The 17,350-nt window shown below is 29.8% G+C and overlaps 1 protein-coding gene and 2 non-coding genes across 3 annotated transcripts in view; all 3 read right to left on the reverse strand.

The window, feature by feature from the left end:
- The window catches only part of eIF3b (eukaryotic translation initiation factor 3 subunit b), a 25,068-nt gene that overhangs the window by 1,629 nt on the left and 6,089 nt on the right, over positions 1-17,350 (reverse strand). Inside the window, exons 7-14 of the mRNA XM_014428869.3 lie at positions 11,041-11,236; positions 9,610-9,752; positions 7,391-7,529; positions 5,716-5,911; positions 5,388-5,602; positions 3,836-4,039; positions 3,204-3,312; positions 974-1,073 (exon numbers count right to left, since the gene is read on the reverse strand). Coding sequence (XP_014284355.1) covers positions 979-1,073; positions 3,204-3,312; positions 3,836-4,039; positions 5,388-5,602; positions 5,716-5,911; positions 7,391-7,529; positions 9,610-9,752; positions 11,041-11,236 — 1,297 coding nt within the window. The 3' untranslated portion in view covers positions 974-978. The remainder of the gene's footprint in view (positions 1-973; positions 1,074-3,203; positions 3,313-3,835; positions 4,040-5,387; positions 5,603-5,715; positions 5,912-7,390; positions 7,530-9,609; positions 9,753-11,040; positions 11,237-17,350) is intronic.
- Positions 16,020-16,089, reverse strand: LOC112211110 (small nucleolar RNA SNORD36). Its single transcript, XR_002945450.1, has one exon. It is a non-coding gene; the product is annotated as a small nucleolar RNA SNORD36 (small nucleolar RNA).
- LOC112211111 (small nucleolar RNA SNORD36) lies at positions 16,951-17,020 on the reverse strand. The gene has a single exon (XR_002945451.1). It is a non-coding gene; the product is annotated as a small nucleolar RNA SNORD36 (small nucleolar RNA).

The raw sequence follows: 17,350 nt of genomic DNA on the forward strand, positions 1-17,350 counted from the left end.
TTTTTTTTTCTTTTATATAAAAAAATAAAGATTTATTCAAAAATAAAAATATATAGTTCAAAACTTAAGCCCTTTATTAAATATTGATTCAGTTCCATTATAATGAGAAAATCACTTAAAAAAGTACAATTTTATGTACTGAAGATTAGGAAGAAATATAAAATAAAGTAACTGTTACTAATAATTTCAGCAGTTTTTATTATATAAATCAAATGAACGTTACTAACAAATGACTGTTATTTTGTTACTTCATTAAATAAAAATATAAGACTTAAACAACTTCAGTCTGGTATTAAATATCGGTTGAGTTAACAATAAAAAGGGTCTATTATTAAAAAAATAATGTAAAAGAAAATTATAAAATAAATAAATGGAATGCCATATTCCATTCATCTATACACATGGTCAATCAATAATCTTCCAGTAAAAAAATAAATAATTTAATTCAATTTATTATAAAAATAGAATGAAAAAATGAAACAAACTACTTTCTAAAATATATAGAGATGTTATGAATTTAAATAAATACTTTAATTGAGTACTGATGAAAAAAATAATAATGTCTATTTGTAAAATAATTTAAACAATTTCAAATAAATTGTCGAATCAATAAGTCAAAATCCATACTTAATTTAAGTTCTTTTTTTTTTATATTATTATTAAATTTGTTTCAAAATTACTAATAAAGATTGTTCTATAATAAAAGTAAAATGATTGAAACAAATTTTAATTCAGCTACACATAAAAAGAACTTAATAGAGTACATAAATAATGACAATATACGCAAATTAATTTTCTCATGTAATGTATAAGATGGTCAGGGTTGCGGTCAAAAAAAGAAGAACAAATAGTTTTAAACTATTTGTTCTTCTTTTTTTTACCGCAACTCTGACCATCTTCTTATATTTAAATCTTTACGGTCAACTATATATATATATATTCTCATATAATGATTTCATGACACCGATGTTACCTGTGTTATTCGAGAACAGTGATCTCTTCCTTGATGAAAAATTCTACAACTTCTTCATCAACATTTTGGCTGTCAGATTCTAGAGTATCGGTATCAAAATCTAAAAAAACAAAACCAAATTAATAAATAAAATTAAAGACTTTAAAAATATTAAACAATTATTTTTACACATCAAGAAACAGTGTCAAGCGACGATTAAAAAGAAAAAATACTTTTATTTGTTCAATATCATTGGCCTGTGCCACGCACTAATCAAGCGGACAGGGGCATTTCACTCAGGGATTTGATGGAGACAACATGTGTCTTTGTACTAGTTCTTTATGAGAATTCACGAAGGCATTAAGCACAAAAGCTACTAATTAACAGGATTATAGAGCAATCCTCATTTATACAGCCATTAAATCAATAGGACCTTAATTTATTTTTTTCCTCGGCAATGTGTGAGATCCAATTTAAACAACACTTGATGACGACTAGCTTGATTGCTATGTAATTAAAATAAAACAATATAAACAGTTCTAGCTATAGGCCTGCAGTATAAACTCATTTGAACGACAATAATCAGACCTATAAGTAGATAGGGACCTATAATAGGGTTAACGGGACAATTAAAAACTACCGTCTATAACCAATATAAGTAAAAGTAATTTGTAATATCAGCAATTATATTTAATGTCAAGTATAGGAAAAAAAATTATAATTTCTGCAAATTTTAATTAGTTAATTCTTAACTGTCCATTTAGTAGTAAATATTTCATTTTACTATTTTATGTTTGTAATAAAAACGAATCACGTGAAATTAAATACTTAAGATTTGACTGTTTTTCAACTTAATTGAAAATCTTCATTTCTTAAAAGTTTTTTCTTTTAATAAAAATGGTGAAACACTATCTTCGTGAATTATAGCTATTAAATAATGACGCGGTAAGATAAATAACTTCCGTTTTTATTAATCCTAGGAAAGTATCGTTAAATAAAATTCAATGTAGCAATTGAAAGAAACAGTATGCAGAAATAGTATGCAGTCTAAAGAAATAGTATGCAGTCTAGAGAAAATCATTAATTTCAAAACTTTCTATAAGTGTTCTAATTGAAAGAGATGGTTTCAATGAAAAATTCTCATAAAAAATCTAATTTTAATATGATTTCATATCAGTGATTTTTACCATCAGACATGTCCTAAACGCATAAATCGCCAAATTGTTTTTTCTTTAACAGCATTTGACAAGATATATTGCGAACAGCATGGAAAATTGAACAAAAAAAAATTAAAAAAAATTGTTTGGGAATTAAATTTCCTGTAAGAATCCATCATCATAATTCAAATATTCTCAGCTGACCGAGGAGACTCAGTTACATGCTATGATGATGTCTCAGTATTGATCACTGATTCTAATATGAAACTAAATTCTTTAACAGTTCGATTTTCCATGAGTTTCGGCCACAAATCATCCATGCCCATAAAAACATATTAGTGGTTTTAAGTGATTCGCATCTTCAGAACTACAAAAATCACCAATAAAAAATAGTTTTAAAATAAAAAATTTCAATAAGAATTCTACATTAAAATATTTCTATCAATTCGACAAATTAATCCATTTAAGAACTGGAAGAGGTTTCAAAGTACACTTCATTACCAAAAGAAACTGTAGTCACCAAAACTAACACCTAGCAAGTTTCATTTCGCAATTCTCAAAAATGGGAGGTTTAAATCAAGTCTTGAATTAGGGTTTCATTAATTTCACTCTTAGGACCGATACCTGATACAGTACAACCAATATAAATTCAGTTATAATTATGAGAGACAGTTGACCGTGGATGACTTGTACGAAGTTGGTTAAATTATTAACTAATATATTCATACTTCTTTGCATTAAATAACTTCATTTTATTTTATTTTCTTAATTATGTTATTTTACCTACTTGTTCAATTACCTATGTATACATTTTATTTTCCACTTTATTTTATTAATTCCATTCTGTAAAATTATTCACTTTATGTCATTCTGTTTATATTTTATTTTCTATATTCATTGGTTGCTATCTTGTTTTGTTCTTAGCCCTGATGAAGGCTAGAAACTCTAGCCAAAACATTGGTACAAGTAAATAAGTTACTTCAACTTATTTGTTTCATTTTGACCGCACCTCCAACCATCTTCTCCTCGTATAAATTCAGTTAATCATTATTTTATCAGAAGGGTTTAAAACTGTTGAATAAAAAATAACTTACTATTTCTAAGTTGTAACCTCCTTTGTTTTTGCGATTGCCATACTGATATAACTGATTGCCTGTATTCTTCGAATTTCTTCATGGCTGCAGCTCTCTTCTCGACGAGTTCCTAAACAAATAAAACATACTCTATTATTACAAATAAACCAATCAGCAGGAAGGAAGGTAAATTGATCAAGGAATTGGAAAAGTATTATGTATGGAAGGCATTATTTGTTTGAGGAAATTAAAAGATTTTGGAATTAATAGCCAAATGACCACTGTCATGGTTCAAACTACACGATACAACACTTTACAACCGCAACAGCAACTGTATGACAGTATCTATCATAACATTTACTATAACTGTAGTACAGCAGCAAAGGTTGGAATGAGAACTGGTCAAGTTATTATGGGGGGTCACCCCCCCCCCCAACAATGTCAGAATAATTTGGTTACCAGTGAATAACCTTCCATGCATCAGAAATGACTAGGCAAAAAAAAGGGCATTAACAGATCTCGTGCGATTGTTGCAGTCACAATTTTAGAAGATTTTAAGTTTCTTATTGTGATACGACCACTACTACGCATCAAACAAAAGATTGTATCTGGGATAATAAGAAATTAATAAATAACAATAATAATACGCTTACCTTTGACGCTCTTGTCATCCTCATTCTATCCTTAGATTCAAATTGAGCGCTGTATTTCTTTAAATTCTTTTTGATTTCTTTCTGTTGCTCGGCAGAAAGAAGGGTTGGGGGGCGGGGCCTCCATTGCAGCAGGCAGAATTTCTGCAAGTTATTCCTCGACAGGATGCGCCCTTGGAATGTCCAAATCCAATAGCCTGGATCTTCCTGAATTTTTAAAATACATTATAACACAATTATAAATTATTAAACATGTTTAGAGTTATAGCAAGGAAACTTTTCACTTAAATATTAAATTTATAGATTCCAAATAGAACCCATTTACCATTATAAGTAACTATATCGCATCTATGCAGAGACTAACAAGTAAGGCCAAATTTGTGAATAGTTCAAAACACAAATTTAGATATAACAAAATATGTTGTTTAGGTCAAGTTTGTATATTAGTTATAATAAATAACTTTCCAGGAAAGCAAAGCTTTTGTTGTACAAAAAAATAATTAGGCCAGTGGTAATGCATGGCAGTGAGACATGGACTCTAACCAAGGAAAATAGAAGAGCTCTCCTGGTTTGGGAGAGAAGAGTCCTGAGAAAAATCCTTGGAGCCAATAAAGAGGAGCAAAGGTGGAGTATCAGAAGCAATGAGGAACTAAAAGAATTGTATGGAGAGTCTGATATCCTCTGTGCTATTAAGAAGAGCAGGCTATGACGGTTGGGACATGTGGAAAGGATGGAGCCCTGCAGGCTAAGTAAAAGGATGCTAAATGGTGCACTAGGAGGAAAAAGAAAAGGGGCAGACCCAGGCATCGGTGGCTAGATGATTTGAGAGGGATGGGAATTGAAAATTGGAAGAGTCGCTGGAGACCGCGAGGCAAGAAGAATGGGGAAGAATGGTGGTAGAGGCCCAGGTCCTGTAAGGACTATAGCGTCCAACAGTGAGTGAGTGATAAATTAATTTTAAAAACATACGGAACCATTAATTTCCTACCTTATTTACAATATCACAGCTAACATTTGTTATGAAACTATTCCAGACTATGAACCCTTTGTCAAATAGCACATATTCTGATACCTTCTAAAAACAATTATTTATAATATTTATTATTAGAAGGTAACAGAATTTGTTGCGAAAACGGCATTTTTTAATACAATGGGGAACTACACAGGCAGCATTTTGGAGTCCCTATGGAGGCAATTTATCAGTGCTCACATACAAACACTCATCACTAAACACCATGCAAAATCGGCAATTCTGATCTTGTAGCATCCCAGTAAGGGATCAAGAATGGTAATGTCAAAACACATCCACCAATCGAACCCAAAAGAGAATAGTTACTTAACTATTTTTACCCCACATAGAATTGACTTCTGGAAATACTGTAGTATAATTAATTCATTTTATAAAAAATAGTGCTTACAGCTTTGTTTCTTTAAAGTTACGATATGGTTAAAAATTATTTGATAATTTTAATGACAAAAAAAATTATTATAAGATTTCCTAATTGTAATGGATATTAAATTTTTTAATTATAAAAAGATAAAGAATAAAACTAACTTTTGACTTCCAAAAAGAAGTTGCAGTTATAACATAACGTCCAGTAGGATCCCATTCGACCTCACTACACCTGAAGTGTTCCGTAGTGTTCATGACTGTGAAGTCGGCTGTATCGACAAACTCCAAACTTCCGTTTCCTCTCAAATCGGCGAGAACAATGAACTGACCCGCAGGAGACCAAAAGAGTGCGTTGCACGTCCTCTTTTCAAGCTTTTCTAAAGAGAAAAATCAACATTAGCAAAAAATTATAATTAAATAATGTTTTCATTTTTTATATTGATTAAAAAAGTTATAAATAATGAAAACATAATTAGTTTCTGAAACTTACTAAGTAATACTGGCTTGTGTCCAGGCCTGAGGCCATAAAAAGAAACACTTAGATTCGATGTTTCGCCATGAATGACGGCAAAAGTTGAACCTACGGGTTCCCATGCAAACGAATGAATGGCTTCTTTGATTTCGACGCTATCCACAGGCACATTCTTCTCTCGTAAATGGAATATTTCAAAATTATAGTACATACCCTACAACAAGCAATAATTTTACAGTTAGAAATTTATATAAGAAACAATTTATATTAGATTAAATTAGATCAGATAGAAAACTGGCAAAAACAATATCGAGAGAACCAGATAGCACCCCGGGGCAGTTCTATAAAATATATTTCCTCATATCATTTGAAAATTCTATACATATGCACAAGCAAACATAAGGAAAGATATCATAAAAACTTATAATTAGAATTATGGAATTAGCAGTAACTACCCACACAAAATAGGCATAACTGAAACTTTTCATTCAATGCGAAAATTGTAGCGGTATCGACCCCTTTGAACATTGTAATATTTAAGATTTAGTTATTATAAATAAAAGGAATTTTAATAGTTTTTATTTATTCTCAAATACAAAATATAGCTATATACTCTAATTCTCAGAGCATGTTTTCCAGACAATTAGAAATTTAACTACTAATAACACTGTTATAAATATACTTAATTATAAGCTAAACTAACCAATCATATATTCTTCTATGATGACTGATGGTTTTCTTTGTCTTCTGTCTCACAAACAAAACACTACCTGTAAATATAGTATTGGTCCTTTACTCTTTTAAGTAGACATCCAATCTCTCGGGTATCCAAACAATGAGTGATCTTATTCTTCTTGATATCTTCTTTTTCTCTTGAATTCTACCATTGACGTAGACAAAGGGTGGTCCGCACGCACGCATCACCTCTTCCTGAAGACCTCGTTTCCCGGACACATCGCTTATCCCTGCCATCCAAACAAACAGTGATCTCTAAACCAAGAGTCCTGTCTAGATGTTCGACGGAAACATCAACTGCAGCACAACAGTTTTGAGCTTTTTCTTATGATTTCCTTTATGAATATTTTTCTTATAATATTTATTCTCAACTTCAATTTTTTCTTAAATCTTCTGAAATTAAATTCATGATAGGAAGATAAATAAAGTTGAAAATATTTGAATCTGCTCAACATGGCAGGGATTCTACCGACTTAATAGTGAATAGTGCCGCCATATTGAAGCTATTTAAGATGTCTTTTTGACTTCATATTTTACTGATGAAAATTGGTTAGCTTGCTTTTTTTGATTCAATATAACAAATAAACAACACTGAAACGATATTTAAAATTTATACATAAAAATAAAAATATAACTAAAAATCATTTATATTAAAAAAACTATTCATAAAAAAAGAGGAAATTACAAAATATTATACTTGAATGTTTGGCATACGACAACAACGAGAAATATTGTTTAAAGATCTAGATATAATTTAAATTATTTATGATAATATATTAATAGTAACAAACGATGTAAAAATATGTTACATCCATAAATATTTGATTATCTTTAAACAAAACTGTATAACAGATATAACTTAAATATGGGATAGTATATTAGGAAATCGATAAATTATATATATTTAATTTGATAAATAATAACAGTAGCAAAGGGGTTGGGATAATTCAATACTTACAATGTACTTTGTTTCTCCTTTTTCCTTTTTACATCTAGTATATCTGTCAACTTTTACGCAGAGATAGTCACCTGATTTCTGCCAATGAATCTTACAGTCACATACATTAAATAAGTTGTTAGCTCTAACTTCATTACGACTGAAAAAGAGAATAATAAATAATTATGAGCATATACATATATTTATTTTCAACTTGAAAGAAAATGAAGATATGACAACGGATTGAAAAAAATAAGGGAATGGTAATACCGAAGAAAAAAAAAATTGTTTTTTACGATACCAAAAACACGAGTTGTAAAAAAAAAAAAAAATGAGAAATTAATAAACTTAAAACTGGCCTCAGTAAAGCTTAAACCATTAATAAGATCATCTCAGCTCAAGAAAAATATTATATCATCACTGGCCAAGGAATTTGCAATTATGAAACAAATTTGATAAAATTTACTTAGTAAAACTATTATTATTAAATTTACATAGTAATACTACTATTATTATAAAATTTACATAGTTGTTGTTGTTGTTGTTGTCTGGATCTTAAGGGCGTAAAACCCTGAGGTCATCAACGCCCATATTTACATAGTAATACTACCATTATTATAAAATTTGCTTAGTAATACTACTATTATTATTATAAAATTTACTTAGTAATACTACTATTATTATTATAAAATTTACTTAGTAATACTACTATTATTATAAAATTTACTTATTAATAATACTACCTAACAACATCACAAAAAAAATTATTAAAAATATATTACAGTATTAATTTGCTAAAATTTGAACTCCAATAAGGTTACTGACACTATAATTTACGTGATACAGTTTTGACCTAGTATTACAGTTGACCTAGTGTGTATGTATATATATATATATATATTGTAAATAATTAATTATTAATAGTTTTTAGTTATTCTCAGATCTAAAGTATAAATTTGAAGAGAAGGTCAAATAAAAATATTAAATAGATATGAGAAATTATCTTTTATTATATATAATATAGACTCTAGTCTCAGGGCGGGTTTCTTGGCAATCAGAACACTTATTTTTAATAACACTTAATTTAAATTAATATCTCTTTTACAAATTTATTTAATTTTAGGTAGAACAAAACTAACCAATGTCATAGAATCTTCTTTTAATGGTTGATTAGTCTTCTTTTCTAAATAGCTATGTCTAACTGTAATAACAATGGCTTACAGTCCTCCCTGCTACCAGCCGACGGATGTCCTCACTTCAGGCAATACAAACAAAAGAGTACCTTTTCCTTCTCAGATGACTCTTTAATTTAATGTCTTCTTTCTCTTTTGTCTTTTTTTCTTAAATTTACTATAATGACAATTATGATGGTCATAACTTTAAGTTAAATAAAGTTTTTAAAATATTTGAATCTGTTCAACATGGCTGCTATTCAACAGACTTTCTGGAGGACACGTGCCGCTATCTTGGCTTTGTTTTGAATAATGTATTTACTATGGACAATGAAAATTGATTAGCTTGCTTTTTGGTTCAACAAAACAAATGAACAATATTTAACATTAATACATAAAATAAAAACATAACTAAAATCATTTATATATAAAAATAACTAACGATGATGAGAACTAACACCTAGGGAAGGGGAAGGAAGAAAACTTGGTTTTTGGAATACATTCGTTGCTTAGGCGTGGACGGGGAATGATGTTTCCTGGATGAGGAGGTCCTCATCATCTTTTATCCAGCTCAAGGGTGGACATCTTGAAAAAGGAGATATCGAAGAGTCGCCCACGAAAAAAAGGGATTCTCTGTTTGAATCGCTAAACAACACACTTTGGTGGATGAGAAGCGAGTTGGAAAATTTTAGAGGACTAAGGTTTTGTTTCGTTAAGAGTTTGTTTGCTGAAAGATTGTTTACAGCAAGTATTGATTTGTTGAATAAGAAGACAAAGAAAATCATCAAAAGAAGATCCTATGAAATTGGTTAGTTTCATTCTACCTAAATTGAATACATTTGTTTGTAAGAGATATTAATTAAGTTTAAGTGTTATTAGTAGTAAAGTGTCTGTTCTGATTACCTAGAAACCCGCCCTGAGAATAAGAGTCTATAATAATATATATAATTAAAAATTAAAATTCTGATATTTATTTAATATTTACTCTTTTCATTTTAACCTTATCATCATCAAAACTTCACAGTAATAACTTAGTTCTAACTATAGTTAATATAATAAAATTTATACCTTGGTACTTCCATAAGAACCACCCTGGCAGGAACATCTTTACTTTCCGATACCCAATAGGCCAAAATATTATCTGTCGGAGACCAAGCAAAGTCACGAATTCCAGCCAACTTAACACTCTTCTTTTCTAGTAAGCCGAATGACTGAAAAAAGGAGAAAAGGATAAAATAAAAAAATCAAATCATCGAACCACACCTAAACATAAAAACATGACATTGACTAGAAAGCTTAATGTTTATTCCAAAATATAAATAAAATAATTTGTTGAAATAACTTAGGAAGAAACTTCAATTTTTTTTGAAAGATTTAATTATTATATTTTTAGAAGTTTCAAATAAACTGTGTCCTTGATACCCTTCTTCATTATAATACAATTCACTGTTGGTTTAAAAAATAGTGCATAGAAAATTTTGAACAATTTGTTAGTTTTAATTATGGTAATAAATATAAAATGTTCCGTTTAAACAGAAGGCCTGAAACAACCATAATCATATGACTAATCGTAACACCAGCGCCTAATGTGGCCGAGAAAACAAAAGCACACAATTGCTAGCGAGCCTTGACCTTTTTATCACCAGCATCATCAAATCCATAGACTAATTATTCAAAATTAACTAACACATCTGTTGTTTCAGCCACCCCCTACTTCACAACTGTAACTTATGCAATAGACTTTTGTTTGAGTTAATTATGGTTTATCATTGTTTTGTACAGTCCACTACAATAAAACCAGCGATTCAAAAGTGAAGGAGTGCCTAGCATTAGATTGAAGGCACACTTCATACGTTAAGTATAAAATTAATATAAACGAAAAGGTATCATAATTATATAAAATAATAATTCAATATACAAATATAAAGTATAGAATTGTAGATGTACTGAGAAGGAGGACATTGTAATTTAGTACTGATTTTTTTTTTTTGACCTAGTCATGGAAAACCACAATTTTTTTCTTTTCTTTTAATTTAAATAAGCATTATATAATGTACAAAATGTAATATTTAGCCAAATAAAGTTTAAATAGCTATTTTTCTTTAACCATGACAACCTTGTCACCACCCGCATATGCCACTGAATCTATGTATGCAATAAGCTGATACATGAATTAAATAAAACTACTGAATAAGGACTCTCTATACTTAAGTTATTGTATATTGCCACATTATCAACAAAACATTTAGACATGAAATAGTCCTAAAAATATATTTAGAAAAACCTAAAAGAGGCAGAACCCAGAACAAACACACAACACAGTGGTAGCAAAAACAGTACTGAATGCTGTTCGGGACAATCTAAGTTGAAAAGTAGGAGAGCCTATCGTCGTATGTGCTCTCAGGTTTAACATATTTATCATACAATTTATCATCAACCATGGTCAAAAGGTAAAATAAAAAGAATAATTAGAAATTATTACTGTTAAATAATACTTACAGGTGTTTCATAGATGCTAAGGACATCGTGTCCTATCTTGGCAAAGTATTTGTCATCCTTGGACCACTTAAAGATCGGCCATACAGGAGGGCCATCGGGTTCAAAAGTCCTCATTATTTCACCTCTCCTGATATCCCAAATTATAAGGATACCTTGATCGTGGTTCTGAGCTGTTGAAGAGTACGTCACTAAGTAGCTAAAAATGATATAAAATATTTAATTATTTAAATTAACTACTGGGCTAAACAATATAAGTAATATGACATATTTAATTTCTCTAACACTAATCTTCAGAGAAGATTTTAAACATTTATAACAAGAACTTCTTACATTCCACGTCCATATAATTTAATCTCTAATTTCCAATTCGCGCCATGAATTCCCTGAAGCTACAGTATTACGCAAAATATTCGGACAAAAAAAGGATGAATTAACATGAGAATTTAGAAGATTACACAACGCTGAATTAAGGGACCTACACCCGGTAAATATAATTCAAGTTATAGCGTAGCGGCGTATAAGATGGGTAGGTAAGGCTGTAGCGCTTAGTAACAAGTGGATCCCTAAAATGTTTATAAACATTGAACCAACGGGTAAACCGAAACGTAGATGGGAAAATTGCAAAACTAATTTAGTGGAATTGGGTTTGGAGGGGCATCACTGAAAGGATGTATGTAGAGAGCATTTGGTGGCATTGGCATTGAACCTTTGGCTTTGTTAGGCCATCATTATTATTATTATTATAACAAGAACAGGTCATAAAACTTAAATTTACTTAAATATTGTGTTATTTAAATTTTATGACAGTAATATGTAATGAAGGGAATATTTCGATGGAAAAAATTATTTGTGGCCAAGAGTTCATAGGGAAATTAAAAAAAGGTGTGCAGTTGTCTAAAACCTATAATTAAAAATGGAAGACCATAAAAAACATTTGTTTTAGTGTGATTTTTGTTGTAAAAGTGCCATTTTTCAATTTCAGGCACTTTTTAAATACTGCTCGATTAAACTATCTTGAAGTCTGCTCTTCTCGTTTTAAGCAAATATTTCAAGTGATATAGGACTGTTGCTCTCCGGGGTCTTATTGGAGCGGGTCCAGCGGGGAAGGATTGCCTTCTTTTTTTATGTTGTGATTTCCTCGTGAGATTGTGTCGTACATCGACTAACCTACTCGCTATAATTGTCTGTTTTGAACTAAAGATAAGTAAGGCTACAACAGAGGGTGTGATTGAAGGGTTTTTTCATGTTATTTTTCAATTTCAGGCACTTTTTAAACATTGCTCGATTAAACTATTTTAAAGTATGCTCTCCTTGTTTTAAGCAAATATTATAATTAAACTGATATAGGACCGTTGCTCTCTGAGGGTCTTGATAATAAATTGGATGAATAATCTTATGATAATTTTCCACGATGGAATCCTAATAAAGGTTGGCACCTCACTTAACCAGAGAAATCTTCAGATAAAACCTTCATGTATATTCACGCAAATGGAGTAATAAGCAATAAATTATAATAATAAGCACAGGATTATTGCCATAAATGTTTTTACTTTAACATCTATAAATGATGTAATATCTTATGATGACCATAGTTCACAGTTAAAGTATATAATTTTGAAAGGAAACACTAATACAGCTGGATGGCTAAAGAAATGACACAGAGACCTCAGTAAAGCTTAAACCATTTTAAAAATCATTTCAGATCAAAAAGAAAAATTATCATCATAGGTCAGTCACAAAGCCATCAAAGAAAAAGGAATCTATAATAAATCTTATCGAAAGATAAGTTATGAAGATTAGTACAAATTATTTGCATATTACAAAAAAGTATGCATTTTTTGATAAATTATAGGTCCTAACAGTGTAAGTAATACCCCTAAAAAAGAGAAAAGATCATCTAAATTGAATAAGTTTCAGCTATGATACAGCAAATTTTTTGTAAATGTTTATTTTTAATGATACCATAGCAACCCAATCACCTAATTTATACATATAAAAGATAATGGTTTGAATGTTTTCCATAATAAACTTTAAAAAATTGCATTTACATGATTTTTTTTTTCAACTCCAGATGTACCCTGCTTACAAGGGTGTCCTCAATTGAGTCTTGTTGAAATTACAGCTACTTTAGGGATTAAAAAAATAAAATAAAAATTGTAAAAGCAAACAGATTTTATTTTTGGCAATAGTTTTGTCAATGTTCATAAATGGCTGAGAAATATGAGTAAGAAGCTTTTGATTGTTTCCAAGTGAAAAATGATGAAAAACTCTTCAACACAATTGCCAACATTTGATACTCTGCAACTTCTATTCGGAATATTTTTAATTATAACAGCCATTTTCATGCTACAGAACTTTTAAAGAGATTATGTTGAAAGTTTTGGCAAAGTTAGTTGTTTTTCTACCGTTCGACCATATCCCCGCACCGAATTTATGATGATAAGCATTTAATGTTCTTAAATCCTCAACAAAGGTTTTGGGTGAGAGTAGGGAGGATAAAAGACCGCTTCTGGCACAGGACTTTGGATCAATATAGCGGATCCTGATTCCCACAAAAAATTTTTAACTTCAACTTTCTAATCTAGCGTATTTGTTCAGATTAAACTTCATACTTTTTTATTACCTCTCTCACCTAATTATAAATTATATTTTTGATAAAAAAAAAAAAAATTTAAGTGACCCATCTAGCGTATTTGTTCAGATTAAACTTAATACTTTTTTATTATCTCTCTCATCTAATTTAAAATCATATTTCTGATGTAAAAAAATAAATTTAAGTTGATAAAAATATATAATTTTTAAATTAGATGGGAGAAATACAAAATAGGTATGAAGTTAAATCTAAACAAATATGCTAAATGGAACAATTATAGGTTGGCGAACAATTTTCGACAAGAAATGGGTGCTGCCATATTGCTCTAAAGTCCTGTGCCACAACCAGTCTTTTATCCTTACTAGAATATCAAGTTCCGAAGATCATCTGAAGATGACCTGTGACTTTGGTTTCAATTCTAAGAAAAGAATCAGCCAAATAAGTCTTCAGAAAAAGCTGTGAATGGCATTATAACTGATTTTTTAGTATGATAATTGATTTTGGGTTCCACATACCATGATTATTAATTACTACAGTTAAAATTTTGAGGGTCATGGATACGTAGTAGTTTATGAAGTTAGTGAAGTCCTAATGAAAAACATCTTATTATTCTTTTGAGTTATTTATTAACATTGTAAATTTTATATTGTAGTAAAAATAAACTGCTGACTGGATTTGCAGTGCTCGTGAGGATGTTTGAAGACCCTTGTTCAAAAGGAAATGAAACAATTTTTTTTTTTTTTTTATTAAGGTTTTATTTATCTTTTCATGAATATTATCAATTTAATCAAATTCTTGACGGTGATGAAATTAAAGACAGTTTTGCAGACCTCAGAAAAGCTTAAACCATTTATCAACATCATACAAGCTCAAGAATACAAAATTATCATCACAGGTCAGCCAAAAAAAATTATTCCCACCATCAAGAAATTAGAGCAGAGGGATGGGAGGGACTCTTCCAATTCGCTCATTGTGTTGCCACCAAGTAATGAATAATTAATTTTATTTATTATTAGATAATTGAATATAGCAGATATTAAATATATGTATATATATATATATATATATATATATATATATATACATATATTAAATCTACTGCTACAACACATGAAGGGTCAGGGGTGCAGTACTTTGTAAGGAAGGAAGTACAAGACAAGACCAAAGATTGTGCAAGGAGGTGATTTGGTCAGAATCACACTTGATCACCAGATTTTTAACACCTCCACTGAACGGGCATCGCAGATTCACCAACATGCAACATGGGTGAGATGGATGGGGACCATATTTTGATGTGGGTTGGTCTGAGGAGTATTCAACAAAGTGTAAACAAACTCAAGGCAAAAGTAAACTTATTTTGGGCTGCAAGAGGGAAAATGGCATAAAAGCAACCTCCCGGGGCCGAAGAAAAAAAAAAAAGAAGTAAAGATGTTAAAAATATATTAAGAATGTTGTCATTAACATCTATCAAATGAAAATATATATTTAAGGTTTATAAGAATTGGATATAAAATTAATAAGTAAAAATCAGGACTTTAACTACTGTTAACAATTAAGTATTTTTCACATAAAATCCTAGGAATTTTAAATTATCATATCTCTCAATTATATAAAAAAGTTTTTAGTGATCACCGTATGATATTTTATTTTACTCTCTCAGCGAATTGAAAAATTTAAATCCTGAACAGTTTAAAAAACTTCGTACTAGATGGCAAGTTGAAAACATAAAGTCTGTAAACAGTTAGAAAAGAAAAGGGAAGCACAATAAAAAGTACAATGAAAATATTAGAATTGAAAGGCTCAAATTGATGCTGGGCTTATATGAAACTGAACAAGTAGAATATTTGGACAACAGCAATTTAAAAGAACAAATGTGAATTCTGTGGTGCTTAGATGTCACAAGGGGAAATGTATAGATTGAAAAAATAACTGCTGTCAGATATAGAACTATATGTAAATTACAGTTATACAATTTGAGCTACGAGTATTACAATTAAATGAACAGTTATATAATTTGTAAAACAGGATTAGTCTTAAGGGGTACTCTATATAGAGATAGGCAAGAATTAGCTATAGCTGAAACTAATAGCTAAAGTTACCATGGATACGACCCTCATTCATGAATGAACCATTGATAAAGAAATACCGTATCCATGGCAATTTTAGCTATTAGTTTAAACTATAGCTAATTTTTACCTATCTCTATGGTCCTTCAATAATTAATTTTAATTTATTCTATTGAATACAGTCTTGTATAGCCTGTAGAAAAAGTAAAGATGTTTTAATTCCTAAAGTTTTAAATAAATGTAATATATATATTTTAATGTCCAACAAGAAATAGATTTCCGATGAAACTGTGCTTATGAATGGAACTATACCACACTAATGACCTCAGAAAAGCTTAAACCATTTAAGCATCACATTAATTTCAAATATAAAAATTATCATCATAGGTCAACAATATAAAAAGTAGTCTAATAATTAAAAAAAATAAGATAATGGAGGAAGTATTTAATTATCCAATCATGTCCAGTACAAATCATAAGTATAAGGACACAAGAAACGTAGAAAAAAATTATGGGCAATATTTAAAATCAATCGGAGAGAGAAGTGAAGATGCACAAATGGTCGACATGATTTCCCATATGAAATCATGAGGTTTTTAAAGTGCATGAATATGGAACAGTGGTCCCGAAACATTGTACAATGTCATGAATAATAAATAAATAATTCATTCAAAAATGGAAGTCATTAACCTCAAAAAATTATAAATGAAGTAAAATCAATCGAATTCAATCAAGGCTAAGAATCTCAAGGTCACATACCACTTGGTTCAGAAGGTTGTGGGCCCACCTGGGTCAGTCAATATTAATTTTGCAGCAGCCCCTAGAAATTAATCTCGATATTCCCGCTCTGAGGCAGCATAAACCCTCAATGGAGGACTCGAGAAAAAAATAAATCTTACTGAGAAATTGTTTTTGTTTTGTTTTCCTGAAATTCAAGTTATGAACAAAATAAATTTTTATAAATGAATGGAATATGGTCCGGGTGTGGTCAAAATCTAATCTTCCGGTAAATTTTTATAAGAGTATAACTCAAAAAGTATAAAAAAATTGTCAAGGTTATTCTACACTAATCGATTTGTTTCTCCCTGAAAAAATAAGAAAAACATATATTTTTCTTTTAAATGATTTTATATTCACAAAAAATAATAAAAACTTAAGGAGGCTTCAGGAAAAGTAGGCTAACATAATTTTTGAGAAAAAAACAAAATGTCTGAAACCTATACCTGATATAATATCAAAACGATTGAAAGGTGACCTCAGTAAAGCTTAAACCATTTAAGCATCATATAAATTTCAAATGAAAAAATTATCATCATAGGTCAATAATAGAAAACATTCTTTGGTAAAAAATAATGGAATGAGGGAAGTGGAAGAGGTTAAAAGCCACATACAAATAAGTTATGGCATAAATAAACCATTACATTTCCAATGACTAGTAAACAGGAAATTCATAAAATTCAACTAATTTAAGAGAGTTTTTAAGAGAGTTCATGGGTTGTAGTCAGAGTTGGGAAAACATTAGGTTAAAAAAACAGTTTTTTTGGTGTGTTGAAAATTTGATACATGTGCCCAAATAAAAAATAAGATTTTCAGTCACTAGTAAAAAAGGAAACTTAAACAAAATTAAAATTATGAAAATGGATAGATAAGT

This window comes from Halyomorpha halys, unplaced genomic scaffold (genome assembly GCF_000696795.3).
Source record: "Halyomorpha halys isolate HHAL.00 unplaced genomic scaffold, Hhal_1.1 Scaffold751.1, whole genome shotgun sequence".
Taxonomy (NCBI): Eukaryota; Metazoa; Arthropoda; class Insecta; order Hemiptera; family Pentatomidae; genus Halyomorpha; species Halyomorpha halys.